We start from the raw sequence: 19,071 nt of genomic DNA on the forward strand, positions 1-19,071 counted from the left end.
CAACAGAGCCACAATTGATTGCCTGCCTTTTTGTAGACGGAACTGAGCTTGCCATCGATTTACCACACATTTATTTCTATAGTGGGAAAAGCTACATATGGAAAAAATAGAGGGGCCGCGTAGCAGAGAATTTATAGGGCTTGCTCTTACTGTCCTTTCTTCTGTCACCCGAATGTAGTAAACCACAAACTCATGATTTGTTATTAGCAAAAAAATAATGTCACTCTCTAAGCACTTTAACAGAATTGCTCGTTGTAGAATTGCAGATTTTCATGAAAAAAAAGTGAATGTTAAAATTCTTGCATGACTTGTGACATTATTGAAATGTCTTTTTTTGCTCATGATAATGTCCTTAAATATTGTAATATATTGCAATATTTTGGTGCCTTGATGTACAAGTTACATTTGTTTGTGACCACACTCTTAACTCAGAACACTTCTATCTCAAATCATCTTTTCCTGTTGAAATTAATGGCAAGGCCATTAATCTGTTCCAGCGCCTCAAAAAACACCAAGAGAAATTTCTATTCTTGTGGTTTTTTTTGTTTTTTTTGTTTTCTTGTTTTTTTAGAAGAAAAATACTAGAAAAATAGTAGTCAACAGTATTGTATTTTACAAAAACATACAGTAATAACATAGTTTAATAGAATTTTAAAAATTGACTTTGTTGTGGGCGGCACGGTGGTCGACTGGTTAGCACGTCCGCCTCACAGTTCAGAGGTCGTGAGTTCGATCCCGGCTCCGGTCTCCCTGTGTGGAGTTTGCATGTTCTCCCCGTGCCTGCGTGGGTTTTCTCCGGGTTCTCCGGTTTCCTCCCACATTCCAAAAACATGCATGGTAAGTTGATTGGACACTCTAAATTGCCCCTAGGTGCGATTGTGAGTGCGGATGTTTGTCTCTGTGTGCCCTGCGATTGTCTGGCAACCAATTCAGGGTGTCCCCCGCCTACTGCCCAAAGACAGCTGGGATAGGCTCCAGCACGCCCCGCGACCCTTGTGAGGATAAGCGGTACAGATAATGGATGGATGGATGGACTTTGTTGTGATTCTTCTGATGTATGTGCAATGGCCACCAGGAGGCAATATCCTACATACAGAAAAACTATACATAGATTTCATAATAAAACACATATGGAAACCATCTAAACTAAGTTGTAATGTCATTAGTTGTCTTTCTAGAGGATAAAGAATATATGTCTGTAAAAATGTTCATATGCGCTGCATGTGTTGCCTCCGCTTGTGTTCAAATGCAAGTTGTTTAAAGGTTTGTAATGACTAATTTTGCCCACCTAAAGCATTTGGCATCGTGTGTTAACTTTAAGCCACACAATGGTTAATTCTCTTTCTTGTTTAGTTTTACAATAAACGTCAGCTGGGAGTGGCATTAAACAGCTTAAAGGAAGCGCTTGGTTTCTTTTATGAAAACTTAGCTGTTCACTATGTGCCAAAACTGCTTCTTGTTGTGAAGTTTGTTGCCACAATAGTGTTTGGAAACTGTATTCTTTGCTCACAATGCAAGACATAAAAAAATCATCCAAGCAACGGCTGGCTGTATCTCAAAAGCTTGTAAGCTGGATCACGTTTGAGTTGCTGTACTGCTGTTTTTTCTTTTTTCTTTTTCAATTCTGTTAGTTATTTCCACTTTGGCCCTAATACTTGTGCAAGTGTTTCATTAGAATGTCTTACTTACTTACATCAAATAATACTTTAAAAAAAAATAGAAATGAAAAGCACTCATTGGGTAGAGTATGACTGTAACTGATTGAAAATACTCAAAGAAATGAACCATTACAGATGACTGAGGAGCAAAATATGTTTAACAAGAGATCTATCATCCGTCGGCTCATTAGGCTCATTCAGAGTATACATATAGTTCACAAAGCGTGAAAAGGAGAATTTACACCAGTTCGAACTCCTGTGCACCTTAATGACGCAAATAAATCCAGATAGTACATTTGTGCTGGGCCCGCCTAACTGCCTCCTGTGTTTTTTTTATTTTTTATTACAAACTTAACATCTCATTTCACAACTGTAACCTTGAAAATCACACCACTGGCGATTTGAATTATGTGTGTGTGCATATTGTTCACTTTAAAGTTTATTACATGTGTTTAAACTTTCAATGACGTGTGTGTGTGCGTGTGTTTTGAAACGTCGAACATACGTACAGTATCAGTCTCCTCAGGAAACAGCAGTTAACAATGAGCAATAAAGAACAGGTTGTCAGCATCCTGCAAGCTGCACTTCGTGTCCTGCTCTATCCTGCTTCCTTATGATGATGATTATAATAATAATGATCAAAATAATAGTAGGAGAGAGACAAAATAATCGAGAGCTCTGGTATGGAGATTAAAGGCATTGGAGTGTCAATATAATCGCAGGTGTTTACTGTAGAAGGCGAGGAATGTGTTAAGATAAGCAAGGGCTTGCAACGCGTCACCTTTGCATGCAATCCAGTACATTTTTGGACTATTCAGCTGAGGAGCTCTTTCTTGAGTGTGAACTCTTCCCGCAACGCCCCGCCCCCCCTCCACTCACCCTCTTTGAGAGAGGCACATGGGGTGTGCAGACTTGCGAATGAAAACATGGGTTTGATCAGTAATAACAGGTTTCTATTATAAAACAACACAATGCATGCATGAGGTTGTCAAACACTTTCTGAGACATTTTTAGCACATTGTGCATTCATATGGTGAAGTCAAAATATTAGGAACAGCTCTCAGTTCCATTTATTTAGAAGTATTGCACATGGCCATACTGAAAAGTATAAGTTGTATTCTGGTAAGAATAACTTTGTATTATTTGGAGAATAAAATAGTAATATTTGGAGAATATGTTTTTGGTTTTTTCAAAATTGTTTTCCCAATAAAAAAAAGTCATACCAGTAATTGGCATAATTATCATACTATAAATATTCAGTTTTAATTTTTTCCGAGACAAAAAGTTGTAATATTATGAAGGGGGAAGAATGTGAAATCTTTTGTATATGACTACTGTATTATTTCAAGCTAATTAACGTTTTTTTTTTCAGAGACCAATTGTATATTTTATATTTTTTAGTATAATATCAAATTATCGATATTGTTATATCATGAGGGGAAACAATTATATTCTTTTACTGAAATAGTTTAACTGTAACGGAAATCGTATTGCGTTATTTTGAGATTTTTAAAAAAGCATAAAATTACAACAATAGGGTTGTATTTTGCGGTGATTTGTTGGTTCTTTTATCTCAGACAGGTTTATGAGGTTGTCATTTACCTGACATATTTTGGCGGCAGTCTATCGCCTTCCTCAGAGTGTCACATGATGGTCTGTGACTCGTCGTAATCGGCTGATGTTCAACATGATCAGAGATGATGAGCCAAGTCTAACATGAGAGACCTCTGACTTCACCAATGGAAAACTGGAGATCTCCAACATCTTGTATGAAGTGTTCCCAGAATACGGGAAGCTGTTTTCTTCAGCTTTCTTTGTTTGTCCTGTGCTTAAAAGGCCCCTCAGTTACCCATGTCTGTTATTTATGACCAGCAGACTCTCGAGGCCCCTCTTTTACGTGTCAACCTATTCCAACTCTGCTCTCTCTAGAGTTTCAAAGATCATCTCGTGCGTGCCACCATGTTGTTTCCAGCTCTGCAGCGGTAATGCAAAATGTGGGCAAAACTCATAAATGTCAGATTGTGTTTATCCAGCGTAGGAAGCGCACACGGCTCTCTAAAAAAAAAAAAAAAAAAAAAAAGGCTCAGCAGCCTTCTGCCTGAATCAAAACAGACAACATGTGTTTTGGGGATGTGTTCAAATGTCTTCAAAATGGAATGAGAATGAAGCTAGTGGAGGTTTTCTCTACTAGGAAAATAATGTCAAAGTCAATACAACCCTATTAATGGTATATATATATATATATATATATATATATATATATATATATATATATATATATATATATATATATATATATATATATATATATATATATATATATATATTTCCGAGACAAATATATATGTACATATATATATATATATGTATATATATATATATATAGTATAGTATGTATATGTACCATTCGAACTGAATTTAAAATTTTGAGAGGTTTAAATGGGATAAATTATTGAAAAATTGGCTTTGTATCCTTATGCCTGAGGGCTCTTATGGAGAAAGACATCGGAAGCATAATTTTGGTACGACATTGAGTTCACTGAGTTTCTCTGCCTGTGAAATGATCATCAAGGCTGGACAAAAAACATCCACTTTCAAGCGACGGCCAGACTAACGATTTGCACTGCCTGTACATGAGTGACTTCTATTAGTATTCTTTCCTCAAGAGTAATGCGCCATCTAGCGTCGAGTGACTGTTATGATCTTATTCTCAAGGCGGAAGTAAAGCGCTTGGCCTGTTTCATTTGTCAAGCCAAACGCTGAGGCTAAGCTGTATTTCCTGTTTTGGGAGCACGTCCCTTAAGATATAAAAAAATCTGCTGCACTACAAATCAGGTATTTCCCCCACAATTAAAGTAAAAACAATAATATCATTATAATATAGACTACATGGTCTATTTTTAAGACTAAAATAGAAATATAAAATAAATAAATAAATAAAAAGTCACAAAACATTTTGATGGTCTGTACCGGAAGTTGCTCTTGGCTGTCTGCTTGTAAACATTACCTCGCTAACTTATCGGCTGCGAGCAGTCAAGACTTTGGTGTGATCATGTCATACAGTGCTAAAATCGGCCCGTCCATTCTGAGCAGCGACCTGTCATGTCTTGGCAGCGAGTGTGTGCGGATGATGGAGTGTGGGGCAGACTATTTGCACCTTGACGTCATGGACGGGTCAGCTTTGTCACTTCTTTACAGCCAGTTTAGCTAGCATGCTAAAGGATAGCCTCTAGCCTCATGCACGAGGGCAACAGGAGATGCTAAAAAGTAAACTAGCCTCTTCTTTTGAACAAAATTCACGAAATTACTGTTAGGTTTTAAAGAATGGTTTCTATCATTTCAAATTGTTCTCATGTCTATTCGTTTTGGTTTTACTTGCCCGTCACTTATTTTGAATAGTTTACTGTGTGTTTGTCTATCTATCTAAAACTGCAAAATTGATTTCTCTCTTTTTTTGTTGTAGTCATTTTGTCCCCAATATTACGTTTGGGCACCCCATGGTGGAATGCCTGCGAAAGTCTGTAGGCAAAGACCCTTTCTTTGGTGAGAATATATGTTAAAGCCCTTATGTTAAAGTGGCAGTGTGTAGAATGTTTTTTTTTCAGTGTTCATTCATTCATTCTAAAAAGCAAAACACTATTAATCAATAATATGCAAAAACATGTTCTATCATATATATAAATATTTATAGAGAGAGAGAGAGAGAGAGGGAGGGAGGGTACGGAAAGTATTTAGACCCCTTGAAATTTTTCACTTTCTGTGTCATTGCAGCCCTTTGGCAAAATCAAAAAAGTGAAACCCAGTGGTGGGAGCATCATGTTGTGGGGGTGTTTTTCAGCTACTGAGACAGGATGACTGGTTGCAATTGAAGGAAAGATGAATGTGGCCATGTACAGAGATATCCTGGAGGAAAACCTCTTTCAGAGTTCTCAGGACCTCACACTGGATCGAAGGTTCACCTTTCAAAAGCACACAGCTAAAATAACAAAGGCGTGCCTTCAGAACAACTCTGTGACCGTTCTTGACTGGCCCGGCCAGAGCCCTGACCTAAACCAGATTGAGCATCTCTGGAGAGACCTGAAAATGGCTGTCTACCAACGTTCACCATCCAACCTGACAGAACTGGAGAGGATCTGCAAGGAAGAATGGCAGAGATCACCAAATTCAGGTGTGAAAAACTTGTTGCATCATTCCCAAGAAGACTCATGGCTGTACGAGCTCAAAAGAGTGCTTCTACTCAATACTGAGCATTATGACCATATGATATTTCAGTTTTTCTTATTTCATAAATTTGTAAAAATTTCTACATTTCTGGATTTTTTTCTGTCAAAATGGGGTGCTGAGTGTACATGAATGAGAAATGAAATTCATATTTTTGATTTTGGCAAGTGACTGCAATGACACAGAAAGTGAAAAATTTCTGAATACTTTCCGTACCACCTGTGTATATATAATCGTAGGTCTAGTAATTGAGAATTATATTACATCAGGTGCGCCTATCCTCCAGGAGGCTGCCATGTTTCGCTGCCATCTTTCTGCTACGCATAGCTGAAGGAGACAAACTTAGCAAACGTAGTTCCAAAGCGTCATGACTGCAGCATGTGTAACAAATGCAGTGCACTTACTTCATCACTTGAAGGAATACTAGAAGTCATTTGTGATAACATTTTGCTCGAACCTCTGCTGAAGAAATTGGTGGTTAGCGTGTGGTCTCTCTAAGGCACCGTCATGCACTAGATACCATTGAATTCTACACAATGCCCCTTTAACGATCTCATTGAAGTCGTGCAAGTGTATTACGGTAATTATACGGCCGTTGCAGATATGCACATGATGGTGTCGAGACCCGAGCAATGGGTGAAGTCCATGGCTGCAGCCGGAGCTAACCAGTACACGTTCCATCTGGAGGCCACCAGCAACCCTGGGAACCTCATCAAAGAGATCCGTGAGAGTGGCATGAAGGTGACACTACCGCAATCAGACATGATGAAAAATATGGAACAGATGGGATGGGAGATAAAATGTCAGATTTTTATTTTTCACACAAAAATCGGATTTATAATTCTAATCCCCGCCCCCCATTCTCAATTAGTAAAAGTAAATGCAGGTTTTGCTTTTTTTTTCCTCATTCTTTTACTTTTACTTTAAAGCCTTGCAACATTACTTAGCCTTTAGTCTGCTAAATTAATGTTTATGCTAACAATAATGGGAAACACATAAGCAATGATAATAAATGGTGCAGCAGCACATGTAGATAACAACATAATATTCAGTCATATTCTGTATACTCTGCGAATAACTACTGTTGAGCAGTGACGTCTCCTCTGGCTCCATGTTTATCCGTATGTCTGTCTTGAACTGCCTCCTGGTGGCCAAGGTGCACACACCAGAATGAGCAGCACAATGTGCGTTGAATTGAATGAGAGTGACAAATTATTCTAAATTGTATTCAATTGTCATTAAATGTTATTACTGCACATTTTTTTTATAAACTTAATGCAGTGCTGTTTTTAAATTAAAAAAAAAAAAAAACGAACATTTAACATTGCTATTTTGTTTTGGTGGAGGCTGAAATTAATTAATAGCATTTCCATTCATTTCCTGAGGGAAAGATAATTTGCGATAGTGTTTTCAGTCTGAGGAATGAATTAAACGTATGTAAAGTGCTTTGTTACAGCTCTAGCTGTTATGAAATGCGCTATATAAATAAAATTGTATTGTATTGTATGTCAAGGCTCCACTGCAGTTCCATGCCATCAAGAAGCCACAAGATGGCACCAAAGCTCCATAAAAAAAATCTAATACTTGATTGCTGACAGCACTTTGGTCTGTGCACAAAAGCTGCAGATAGATGAGTTTTCAGGGAATAACGGAGAGTATTTGCCCCAACACCCCACCCCTGCTCCCCCACCAAAAAAATGGAATTACCGATATGCGGTGAAACACTGTTAATTAACATATTGAAAAATTTAACATAATTTGAAATGCATGGCTGGGTTAGTGGACATGTCTATTGTTGAAAGTGTAAGGCCACACCCCTTCCAGTCCTCTGTCAGTCACAGGTAAGGGCTGCTTTTACTACATAAAAATCCCATCACAGATATGCCCTTATCTGTGGTGTTGACTGTGTGCAGGTGGGTTTGGCCATAAAGCCCGGTACTACTGTTGAAATGCTGGCACCATGGGCCAACCAGATTGACATGGCTCTGGTCATGACTGTTGAACCTGGCTTCGGAGGACAGAAGTTCATGGAGGACATGATGCCTAAGGTACTATCAGCAACCCGAGGTGCCTCTCAAAACCTAATAAATAGGTGACTCTTGTGCTATCGTTACTCGTTTGAGCTGACTTCAGTGAATGGAGTCTATGTGCGCTCCAAGAGCGGATGAGACAAGTGGGAATTTTTGACTGACAAAGAGTGACTTTACACCTTGGATGCTACACAGGTGTAGCAACGTAGCTAAATAACATCAAAATGATAATATAAATGACAGAGTGTTATGTTGTACAGTAGACATTGGGGATGTCACGATATCCAAATGTCATGATACGATAACGTCACGATATGAACCTCGCGATACGTTAATTATCATGATATTGTGGAGAGGTTGGTGATGTATAAAAAGTTCACAATAATTAAAAAAAAAAGAGCTTATATAATTTAAAAAAAAAAAAAAATCAAAATTTTCTGTTTTTGTACATCATTCACATAGAAATAGGCTTGGCCAGTCATGCGCTCCTTTTAGCTCAGCAGCGCAAAGTATCATTGTCTATGGAGTTCTCAATGCTGTGTTCGGCTAAACTAACCACCAGAGGGTGCTGGAACTGCACAAATTGAAAACAGCTTGGGCTTCTAAACAGATTTGCTGCTAGTAATATCGTGATATTGCAATTTACCCCCAAATTCCCGACACCCTCCCCGGCCCGCCCAGACAATGCAGAATGCAGCTAGTTTCAGAACCTCGCTCTCTCTCATTGTCACACAAATTCGCAGATGAGCATAGACTGCACTTCAGAGATGAATGTATTTATGGCTCTCGTTCCCTATGCTCATTCAACTCATCCCAAGATGTTTATTTTCGCTCTCAATTGCTTCTAAAAATTCATAAATAAACCGCGTCACACTAAAAGATGCAGGGTTCAAAGCATAGGAAAAAGTCGCATTTTATAGTCCATAAAATATTTATATATTTTATTCCTCAAAAGCTGTAATATTCTGAGAAAATACATTTTACATGAGAACTGTTAAGATGAACTAAATTGTAATATTACGAGGAAAGGGTTGCAATATTTTAAGTATAAAATAATTATTTTTTTTTACACGAAATGATCAATGAAGTTGTAATATTTCTAGAAAATCCCACAAATTTCCATTAACAAAGCCAAATTTCCATAATAGTCATATTACAAAAATAAGATTTTAATGTTATGAGGGAAATATTTAGTTTTAAGCTGTAATATTAGGAAAACGAATTCTGCCATTTCCCTGAAAAGTAGACATGCAGTCATAACATATAACATTTTTTTTTTCCTGTTGTGAGTAGGTGAGCTCGCTGAGGCGTCAGTTCCCCTCGCTGGACATCGAGGTAGATGGTGGCGTGGGCCCCGACTCCATTTACAAGTGTGCTGAGGTGAGCAACAATATGCTCCATCTTGAGAATCTCGTCGACTAGAGCCCAAACCTTAAAACTCTCCCGTCACACGTAGGCCGGCGCCAACATGATCGTGTCCGGCAGCGCCGTGATCGGTAGCGACGACCCTCGCTCAGTCATCGCCCTCCTACGTACAGCCGTTGTAGAAGCCATCCAGAAACGCTCACTGGACCGCTGAGATGACCTTTTCATGACCTCTGGTGGATGTGGCAGGTGAGGCCGGACCGGACCAACCGTCACAATTATGTGAAAGAAGCCGGCCCGTAAAACATTCCTGAAAATATTTTTTTACTTACTTGGAAATGAAATGATCCAAAAAGCTTTTTCTATCTATTGTGTATATACACTCATTTCTGGCAAACATCTGTGGGAGTTGATTTTGTTAATTAAAAAGCCTTCAATGTCATACTCATGTGTACAGTTTTTTTTTTTGTTTGTTTGTTTGTTTCTGGTGGAATTTGACAGAAGTGTGTTGGATCCACAACAAAGAAGCCATTCAAACTAAAAGACAACAGTTCCATTTTCATATAAGAAATGGCAAATTAGAGGGAATGGGCATAAGAGTCAGGGGGTTTCCAATGAAATGCAACTTTTCAGATATATACACAGTTGGTAAGGAAAGTATTCAGACCCTTTGCAGCAACCTTCATTTTCAACTCACATACTGGCCATCCTGATCCTTGAGATGCATCTGCTTCTTTATTGGTGCCCAGCTATGTTTAAACTCATTAGACTTAATTAGGAAAGTCTATATGACCTTACTACAGCTCACAGTGCATGTCAGAGAAAATGAGAATCATGAGGTCGAAGGAACTGGCCAAGGCGATCAGAGACAGAACTGTGGCAAGGCACGGATCTGGCCAAGGTTACAAAAGAATTTCTGCAGCACTCAAGGTTCCTAAGAGCACAGTGGCCTTCATAATCCTCAAATGAAAGAAGTTTGGGACGACCACAACTCTTCCAAGACGTGGCCGTGCAGCCAAACTGGGCAATCGTGGGAGAAGAGCCTTGGTGAGAGAGGTAAAGAAGAACCCTGGACAGTGTCATCCAAAAATATTAAATATACTTTTTAGAAATAATTTTTGATGAACACTTGGTCCTACTTGGACTGTACTTTAAATATTATATAGTACAAGAAAAAAGTTGCAATTTTGTGAGAAACAAATTACTGTAAATTACAATATTCAGAAAAAAAATAACTGCAAATTCTTGTGCAAGAAAATTGTCTATTTAACCGGACACATTTAGAAAAGATACAATTTTACATAAATAATTAGATATAAATAGATTTTTTTAGGGGGGCAATTTACAGGAATAATGTTTTAATATTCTAAGGAAAAAAATTGTTCCTAAATGAAGTTGGAATATTACCAACATTTCTTTTGTAATTTTACCAGAAGAACATCGGGTATTAAGAGTACCACTCTTACTGTAAATTGTATTGTGAAAATATAATTTCACCCCATACTATTTGCCAGAATAAAAATATAATCTTCAGAGAAACAGACACAATTTTCCACGAACAAAGCTGAAATAATACCAGAATAAAATTGCAATATTCAAATAAACATATTGCTATTTTGGAATAATAAGTTTGTGGTGGGAAAACAAGTACATTTATCTGAAAACAGTTCCCAGTGATACCATCCTTCCCCTTAAACCGGTGGTACATGAAGATGAATTCAAATTACCTGAAGGTCAAACAACTACATACTGAATGGCTGCGTTGAGCTCATCACTCACCGTTTGCTTGTTTGCAGAAGTTGATTGAAGGTCGCCCGCGATCGATACGCAATCTCGTACCTGACTGGAATGTGGGCGAAGATGCTTGACGCGTGTCTTGCGCGGAGGACGGGTGCCCGCTGTCGATGAGAATCACTGGCGACACGCTTCAAACTCGCACTCAATAATGCAGCAACGCGTCTGCAAGGCAAATCACAGACCGTTCAATTATTGATGCTTTCATTTTTTTTTTGTTTTTTTTTTTTGCTTTTTTTTTTTACGTCGCATGCCATCGGCTGAAAGCGTGCTCCGTCATTACATATTTGTATGTTACATTTGTGAATATTTAACCTAGAATCCCCATGCGAGCGATTGCGGGGCTAATGTATGGCGACGCGAGCTCTGAAAGCACGTACACGCATTGTTGTCGCTGTCAGCGCCTACACAAACTTGTTCCATCATTTATATTCAGACATACAGTACTGTATGTCGACTGTTACTGCTTCATTTCTTCCTCTGTGCAACTGATTGCCAGCGACGTGAATGCAAATGTCAGCAGCCGAAGCAAGTTGCAGATACCGTATATACAACTGACTTGGACCTTAGAGTCACAGGAGACAGAGAGGCAGAGAGAGAGAGAGAGAGAGAGAGAGAGAGAGAGAGAGAGAGAGAGAGAGAGAGAGAGAGAGAAAGAAAGAGAAACTTCCTGCTCAGCTGCCATGGCAACTACATCCACAGGTGCTGTAATTTGCACACACAACCAGCACTCTTATTTTCCCCGTAGCTCAATGTTGTGCAATCAAGACATCATTCTACCAGAAAGAAGTCTTATTATGAGAATAAAGTCAGAATAACAGAAGAACGCAGTCAGTTTAGTCCAACAAAATTTACAAAAAGGCTGATGCAACTTGAAGTAAAACAGTTAAGAGCAATCACACCTCACCTGTTTGCTGAAGCTGATCCATGATTGGTGGTTATCTGAGCCCTGAGCAACTGTGATGTCATTTACAGTCGACAGAAGTGACAAAATGGCCGCCCTCCACAAATGGCTAAAACGGCTGGATTAACTCTTATTCCACAAACACAATATTAATCAGAATGCATTGTTTCAACTAGTGGGCCTGCATAGAAGTTTGGGTTGACTTCCACTTTAACAAAATAAAGTCCGAGAATCATCATCATCATGATCACCATTTAATTAGTTGTGTTTCTGCAGCAGAAAAATAATTGTAATACTGTACAGTAATGATGCAATTTAATAAGCAGAGTCCAAATATTTGGTGGTGTAAAGGTACAATTTTATGAGAATAAACGTTTGATATCGGAATCAAATTTTAGTTTTACCAAAATGAAAAGTGAAGACATAATGGTATTTTACAAGAATTCAAATAATAATTTTACAAGAATAAAATAATAATTTCACAAGAATAAAATCCTTTCATGAGAATACAGTCAAATTCTATGAGAATAAAATCACCATTTTTGGGGAATAATGCTGTACTTTCATGATCATACAGTACTATCATAATTTACAAGAATAAAGTCCCTTTTTTAAAATGAAAGTATAGCGGTAATAGGAAAATAAGGTTTTATAAGAATTAAAATAATTTAAAAAATTAAAATCTCAATGTTTTTGATAAATCAAATAATGATTCAACAATAATGAAAATTCATGAGAATAAAGACAGAATTTTACAATAATCCTTAATTTCACAAGAATGAAATGAACCTTTTTTTTGAGAATTAATATGTAATACAATGTGAATAGACAGAATTTATAAGAATTAAATAATTTCAAATTTTCATGAAAATACATTTCTTATTTTATAAGAATAAAGGCATACAATTGAGGGAGAAAAAAATAATTTTATGAGACTAAAGACGATTTTATGAAAATAAAATCATGACTCATGAGAACAGTTATTTTTTAAATGAGAATTAAGCCATCACGGTATGAGGATAGTCAGAATTGTACAAGAATGGTATCAGAATTGAATTCCATGAGAATAAAATCTTAATTTTATAATAAAGTTGTAATTCTACGAGAATAAAGCCACTTGGCACAGCAGGTGGGGAAAAAATGTTGCATTGTGGTTGGAAATACCCTTTGCATTTTAGTGTGGATCTCAATAAAGGTGCCCAATTTATTTTCAATTTTGCCAACCAGGAAGTAGGCAGATAACGTAAACAACTACAAATATGAAACTCCACAAATGTTTGTTTCACTTTTGTTAAGAGATTGGGCCTTGACGGAGGTCTGCGGAGGTCAGCTGTGAAAAGCCTCTGCTTGCTCTCCCACAAAGAACTCATTTTAAATATGTGCCTTCTTCCGTCACATGCGGCACTGCTAATGTCACCCGATGGCTGGACGGACAGACGGATGGATTTGGTGCCACGTCTCACTGCGTGTCACTTAATGGAGTCCCTGAGTGATGAATTTCACCTCAAAGTCTCTCTCTTCGAAATCCCGCGCACACAAAGAGCTGTCACACCGAGTTTGATAAGAGACACACACTCAAAGTTTGCTAATGACGCTCTCTGCTTAGCGCGATTATATTATGTATGATATTACTAGAATGACTCTTAGTCAGAGTGCCTTTACTGGAAAGAAATGTGCCTCAAGCCAGAGACATAAGTATTGATTCTTGATGAGTCATACCAGCACACTCACTTTAATAACAACTTTACAGTATTTTTGAAATCCTTATAATCCGCATTTTATTGTAATGCATATACTGCAAAAATATACACACATTGACAAAAGTACGGACAAAAACAGGGATGTGTTAAATGTAGTGCTGTCAAGTGATTACATTTTTTAAACTAATTAATCGCAAAATTTTCCATTGTTGTTCGCGATTAATCGCATTTTTCAAGAAATCTTTTTTACGAAGCTTGGAACCGATATTTGCTTGAGTAAAAACCTATATAAGTATATTTCAATTCAAAGACTGTTCTAATGGCTTTCTTTGGTCTTTGAATACAATTCTTTCCTGTAAAATGCAACAGTTGATCGACCAAAAATGTACAACTAATATGGTATTTGAATTTGGCTTTGCAAAGTGTGCAAAATATTTTGGATCTCTCCAATGAGCCGTCGAGCAACTTTTAAAGTAAAACCCAAGTAAAAGTCTGTCTTTGCGACAGTCCTCCTCTAAGTTTGGCTGCACAGTGAGCAGAGGTCAGCTGCAACAAGAAGTAAATAAAACGGAGTTAACTGAGTTATTTTTTTTGTGTGCATTTAAATTAATCTCCATAGTTAATGCTTTAACTTTGACAGCCCTAGTTAAATGTAATCTGTCAGTTGGCCTATTTAAAGGTTGACAACTTGTCACTGTGCTGTTTGGTGACATGGTGTGTACTACACTAAACACGGACCAGAGGACGCGAAGGAGAGTTGTCTCAGGAGATTAGAGATAAAATTATACACCATCACATTAAAGGTAAAGGTTCCTGTGGCTACAGTTGCACACATTAGTCAAAAATATAGTATGTCAATATGTCTCTTTGTGTCAAAATTCGGCATTCATTTTTAAATGTTTTTCTTTTATCGCAGTTGTTGTATTGGCTTTCATTATCTTATGCCAAACGAAATAAGACGCCGCTCGTGTTTCATTCCATCCCTCAGGACGTGAGGTTCTCTGAAACAACAGTGGATTGTGGCCCCTTACATCAAGTATATGAATTATAAATCGGTTGCAGCCAAAATCTCCTTGTGTGATCCCCAAAAAACAAACACTGGATTGAACACACAGTGTGTCTATTTGTGCAGTTGACCCGCGTTATGAAACCAGACTGTGAGTTTCACCATAGTCACATGAGGGCTGTGGCAAGTATGAGAAGTAGTCAAATATGCAGCGAACTAACGAAAGAGGGTGTTTGAAGTAGCGTCGCTTCCCAGGAGGCAAGACTTACTGCATCTTCTTTCCTCCCTTTGCTCTTTGCCACTTTTTTTTTTTGCATCTATTCCCCCTTGCATTAATTCCCTTTCACACTCCTTCATTCCATTCCAGCATTGTATTAAATATTTTTCCACGTGCCACCTCCTCTGTTCTCCGGCACTAAAAGGAACATTAGGCGAGTCTTTGCCTTCGCATTCTCGGTCATAATTACTTGGCCTCCCACAGGAGTTGATGAGTTCGCTGCTGCTGCTGCTGCCGCCGCTGTTGTTGTTGCCGCCCTCGCTTGTGATATGAGCGTGCGTGAGCATATTAACAATCAAAATACGACATGCTCAAAATTCATAACAAAAGACTCGCTGTCTTGCCTCGCGGCCAAATGCTGCGTAAACGATGTAAGTGATGATATCTTACATCCAGGTCAATATCGGCAGCCATAAAAACTTTACGGAACTTGCCATGGATTGTGTTAATTGTAGGACGCATAAATGGCCTGAAAGCTGCTCAAGCTGGTGTTGAACTACACTTGGGAACAGGAGTCAATTTCAAACAATGTTTATACTAGGCCCGACTGATAAGGATTTTTTTTTTAGGCTGATATCGATTCCAATATTTAGAAGAAAGAAAATTCTGATAACCGATTAATTAAAAAATATATAATGAATACAATCTTTTTTGGTCCCTTAAAGCTGACAACATTAAAGGTATGAATTACAGGGAGAACATTGACTGTTTTACAATACGTTGTTCTCTAGTATTTGTTAAGTTTACAACAGAGAGAAAAAGCAGCAAACATTTTAACACAAGTTATGTTAACTTAAAAAGCAACAGTTATCTTTTCCTTTGCTAGCTAAAAAAGCAGCACCTGGCGGGGCTCGTAAATAATCGTTTTTATATTTCCTCAAATAGTGGCTGTTCCTTGTATCGTGTGTGGTTGCTGGATGGCCCACTTGGCCATGACGCAACAGCAAAACCTTTATGAAGCAATCAAATGAATAGAAAGTGATTCCCAATACTCACATACAACGTTGTTTTCTTCAGCCTCTTTTCTCTGTTTGTTTATCAAGTGATATCGCCAAGGGTGAAGACAAAAAAAAGGCCTCGTCTAAATAAATTACGCACCTCTCTCTGTGGTAATTCCACCTATTAGCTGGCATGGACCCGTGTGTGTTCTCAAACCAAAGAGAACAATGAAAGCTTGGAAGTTAATTAGCTCCACAGCTCAATCGTGAGACTTTGGGGAACAAAAAGGGGAGAGAGTTGGGGGGGGGGGGGTTAAATGTCACAACCTTCGCAGGTTAATCCATCTCTGATGCACACACAAACATATTTAGTGGTATCAATAGAGAGGAGAGGGTATTTCAGTTTGTTGGTAAATGTTGCATGTTTGTGCATGTTTTGAATGCATAATACATGCTTGCGGGACCATTGACATTTTTGTTGTTTGAGTGTCAGACGCAGCTGAAAGCAAGGCTCCGACACGCGCGTGCTCAACGGCTGGAACGATGAATCCGGCTGAAAGTGAACATTTTGGACACTTGAAAAGTGCAAGCGCATGCGTGAGGTTGCTAATGGACGGCTGTGTGGTGGTGTGGCAGATTTTGTTGATGCAATAAGTGTAGACGTGGAGAGCGGTTTGACCTTGGGAGAAGCCATGCGAAAATTGAGAGCTACATTTTGCTAGGCCTGATAGGGAAATGTAGCAATGCAAAACAGAGGTTGCTGTTATGTTGGATCGCACTAAAAATACACCCAAAAATATTGATTGCTTATTTCATTTTTGGGTGGCGATTGGTCACCGTTTCCAGACACTAGGTGACAGACAGGATGAAATTGGCGGGGGCCGGGGGAGGGGGTAACAAACCACGAAACCAACAAAAAGGGTGTTCCAATTTGTGGTAAATGTCATCACAAAATTAAATCACTACAGATTCTTTCGGGGGGGATTTTAGTGCTGACATCATTTTTACAGACTGACCTATTATAAAATTTACAATGTTCAGCCCATTCAAGTGTCCCTTTAATGATACTACAAGAAAGTCTTCATATAACCAAAAAATACATTCAAGAATAAATTATTCTAACAGTTATTATTATTCTAACAGTTATTATTATTATTATTATTATTATTATTATTATTATTATTATTATTGTCATCAGCAAGTTAGTTATTTTTCTACTCTCTGTGGCCTAATAATACTCCACTGTACTCATTTTCTCACCAGTGTCTAATACTACCTGATTTCAAAGCAGTTTGCAATTTGACATCGGAGTTTTTGTTGTTGTTTATTTTTAAAAGAGTCACAAAATAACAAAATGTTTGTTGACTACTTTGCGAGTTTTGAAGTGATGTCCCTTCTCCACGTATAGTTTTTCAAGCAGATGGCTTTGTGAACAACTGCCGGGCTGTCTCGGAAAAAAAAAAGAGAACAGCAAGTGAAAGTCAGGTGTGTTTGTGTTTAGTGCACATCATTACATCTGCTTTTTGTTTCCAGCGTGAGCATGTGTAAACCTTTCCCAGCGACGTTCTCATTGTGATTCTATTGATCTTTTCGGGGCGCCGGCGAGCTTGCCGGACGCCGATGTTGCGTCAATAGTACATTTCTCCTTCTGCCTCTTTAGAGCGCCTCGTTTGGGAAAGCGCAGCTCTGACGCTCTCGTGAATGCTGAACTTGTACTGAACAGAATTTCTCCCTCGTATTGACTCAAGCTTGCATCATGATATGACTCATAGCCCACAAAGCGCTGTGCTTTCTTACAAAAGTAGCGGGGCGTCGAGCCCGCAGCTTGCCAAACACATCGATATGCCTGTCTTTAATGTTCTTCATGTTAGTAAATGATGGGAACGTTTTGGTCACTTCAGTGCAAAGTTGAAGCTTGGCAGCTATTTATTTGAGGCGAGAAGCGTATTTGTACTAGGTGATTGATGCATATATTTCAATAGTGCATATGTTGATTGCTTCACTGTAAATTGGAGCCCCGCATGCAGTGATTTGAGGTGAGGCATCAATTTCAAGTACAATGTGATTAATTGAGGCACAGCATTTATTAATGTGGCACAGAAGGGAGAGTGACTGTCACTTCAATGCAAAGTAGAGGCTTGCATGAATTTATTGGAGGTATTTGTTCAATGAGACACTCTCAGAGGAAAGGAGGGAGCGTATTGCCACTTAAATGCGAATGGGAATTTATTTCAGGTGAGGCATTATTTGATATAGGTGTTCAGTAAAGAATGGCATCAATTGTAGTGAAGCAGAAGGGATGGATGTTGGTTACTTAAATGCGAAGTGGAACTGAGGGTACTTACTTGAGATGAGGAGTTTTTATTTGAGGTCCAAGTCCATTAACTGAGACACGGCTCTAAAATAGTGGAGAAGAAGAGGCACCGTTAGTTACTACAATGTAATCTTTTAAAAGTGTTATTAGTATTAGCATGTTCTTAGTATTATGTACTGTACTTATTTGAGGCAAGGCGTTTATTTTTTTCAGGAATACGCAATTCATTGGCACAACATCTATGACAGTGGCAGAGATGGGAGGAGGTTGCTCACTTCAATGCCAAGTGGAACTCTGAGGGCATTTATTTGAGGTGAGACATTTATTTGTTCAAGGCAATTAACGTTATTTAAGAGTAGGGCAGAAGAGAGTATTGGTCACTAAAGTAAAGCGCTCTCCTCTCATCTGTTCAAGATTACAGCATAGAAAAGTGGGGCAAAAAGACAAAGAAAAAATGCTCAAAGGGACAATTCAGTTTCATTTCTTACATTTGTTTTTTTTTGGTTTTTTTTGTATATTGAAGTTGCGAGCTGGCTCACAGCAACACAAGCATTAAATGTGCCCGCTAGCTCTAAATGTGTGGCTTCCTCTCAGATTTTTGTCAGGAGCTGCTCCAAATCTCCAGCAGGGCCTCAACTCTATACCAGAACAACCACACTATGATTTATATTAGTATACGGATGATTGATGTTCCAGTGCGTGCTACTCTCCCCTTCTGCCACTGTGATGTATGAACAGGTGGCGCACGCTTGCTCTGAGCTTCAGTCAGAGTTATTAGTAAAGATATACACACACACACATGAGCTTCAGTCAGAGTTATTAGTAAAGATATACACACACACACATACATATATATATGTATAC

The 19,071-nt window shown here is 38.4% G+C and overlaps 1 protein-coding gene and 1 long non-coding RNA gene across 3 annotated transcripts; one reads left to right on the top strand and one right to left on the bottom strand.

Moving 5' to 3' along the window:
- Nucleotides 1-4,645: 4,645 nt before the first annotated feature.
- rpe (ribulose-5-phosphate-3-epimerase) lies at nt 4,646-9,718 on the top strand. 2 transcript variants are annotated; one of them, XM_086052508.1, is made up of 6 exons: nt 4,646-4,832; nt 5,122-5,201; nt 6,481-6,620; nt 7,793-7,927; nt 9,203-9,289; nt 9,366-9,718. In XM_086052508.1, exons 1-6 carry the CDS (start codon nt 4,711-4,713, stop codon nt 9,486-9,488), a joined length of 687 nt encoding a protein of 228 aa, XP_085908634.1. In that variant the 5' UTR covers nt 4,646-4,710; the 3' UTR covers nt 9,489-9,718. The 2 variants fall into 2 exon arrangements, with proteins under 2 accessions (XP_085908634.1, XP_085908633.1); XM_086052507.1 differs by lacking the exons at nt 4,646-4,832; nt 5,122-5,201 and adding an exon at nt 5,280-5,826.
- LOC147136381 (uncharacterized) lies at nt 8,697-11,638 on the bottom strand. The gene is made up of 3 exons (XR_015089709.1): nt 11,449-11,638; nt 11,054-11,233; nt 8,697-9,584 (listed from the first exon to the last, which is right to left on the bottom strand). It is a non-coding gene; the product is annotated as an uncharacterized LOC147136381 (long non-coding RNA).
- Between the last annotated feature and the right edge of the window lie 7,433 nt (nt 11,639-19,071).

This window comes from Filicampus tigris, chromosome 14 (assembly GCF_054856515.1).
Source record: "Filicampus tigris isolate MCC_2025a chromosome 14, RoL_Ftig_1.0, whole genome shotgun sequence".
NCBI lineage: Eukaryota > Metazoa > Chordata > Actinopteri > Syngnathiformes > Syngnathidae > Filicampus > Filicampus tigris.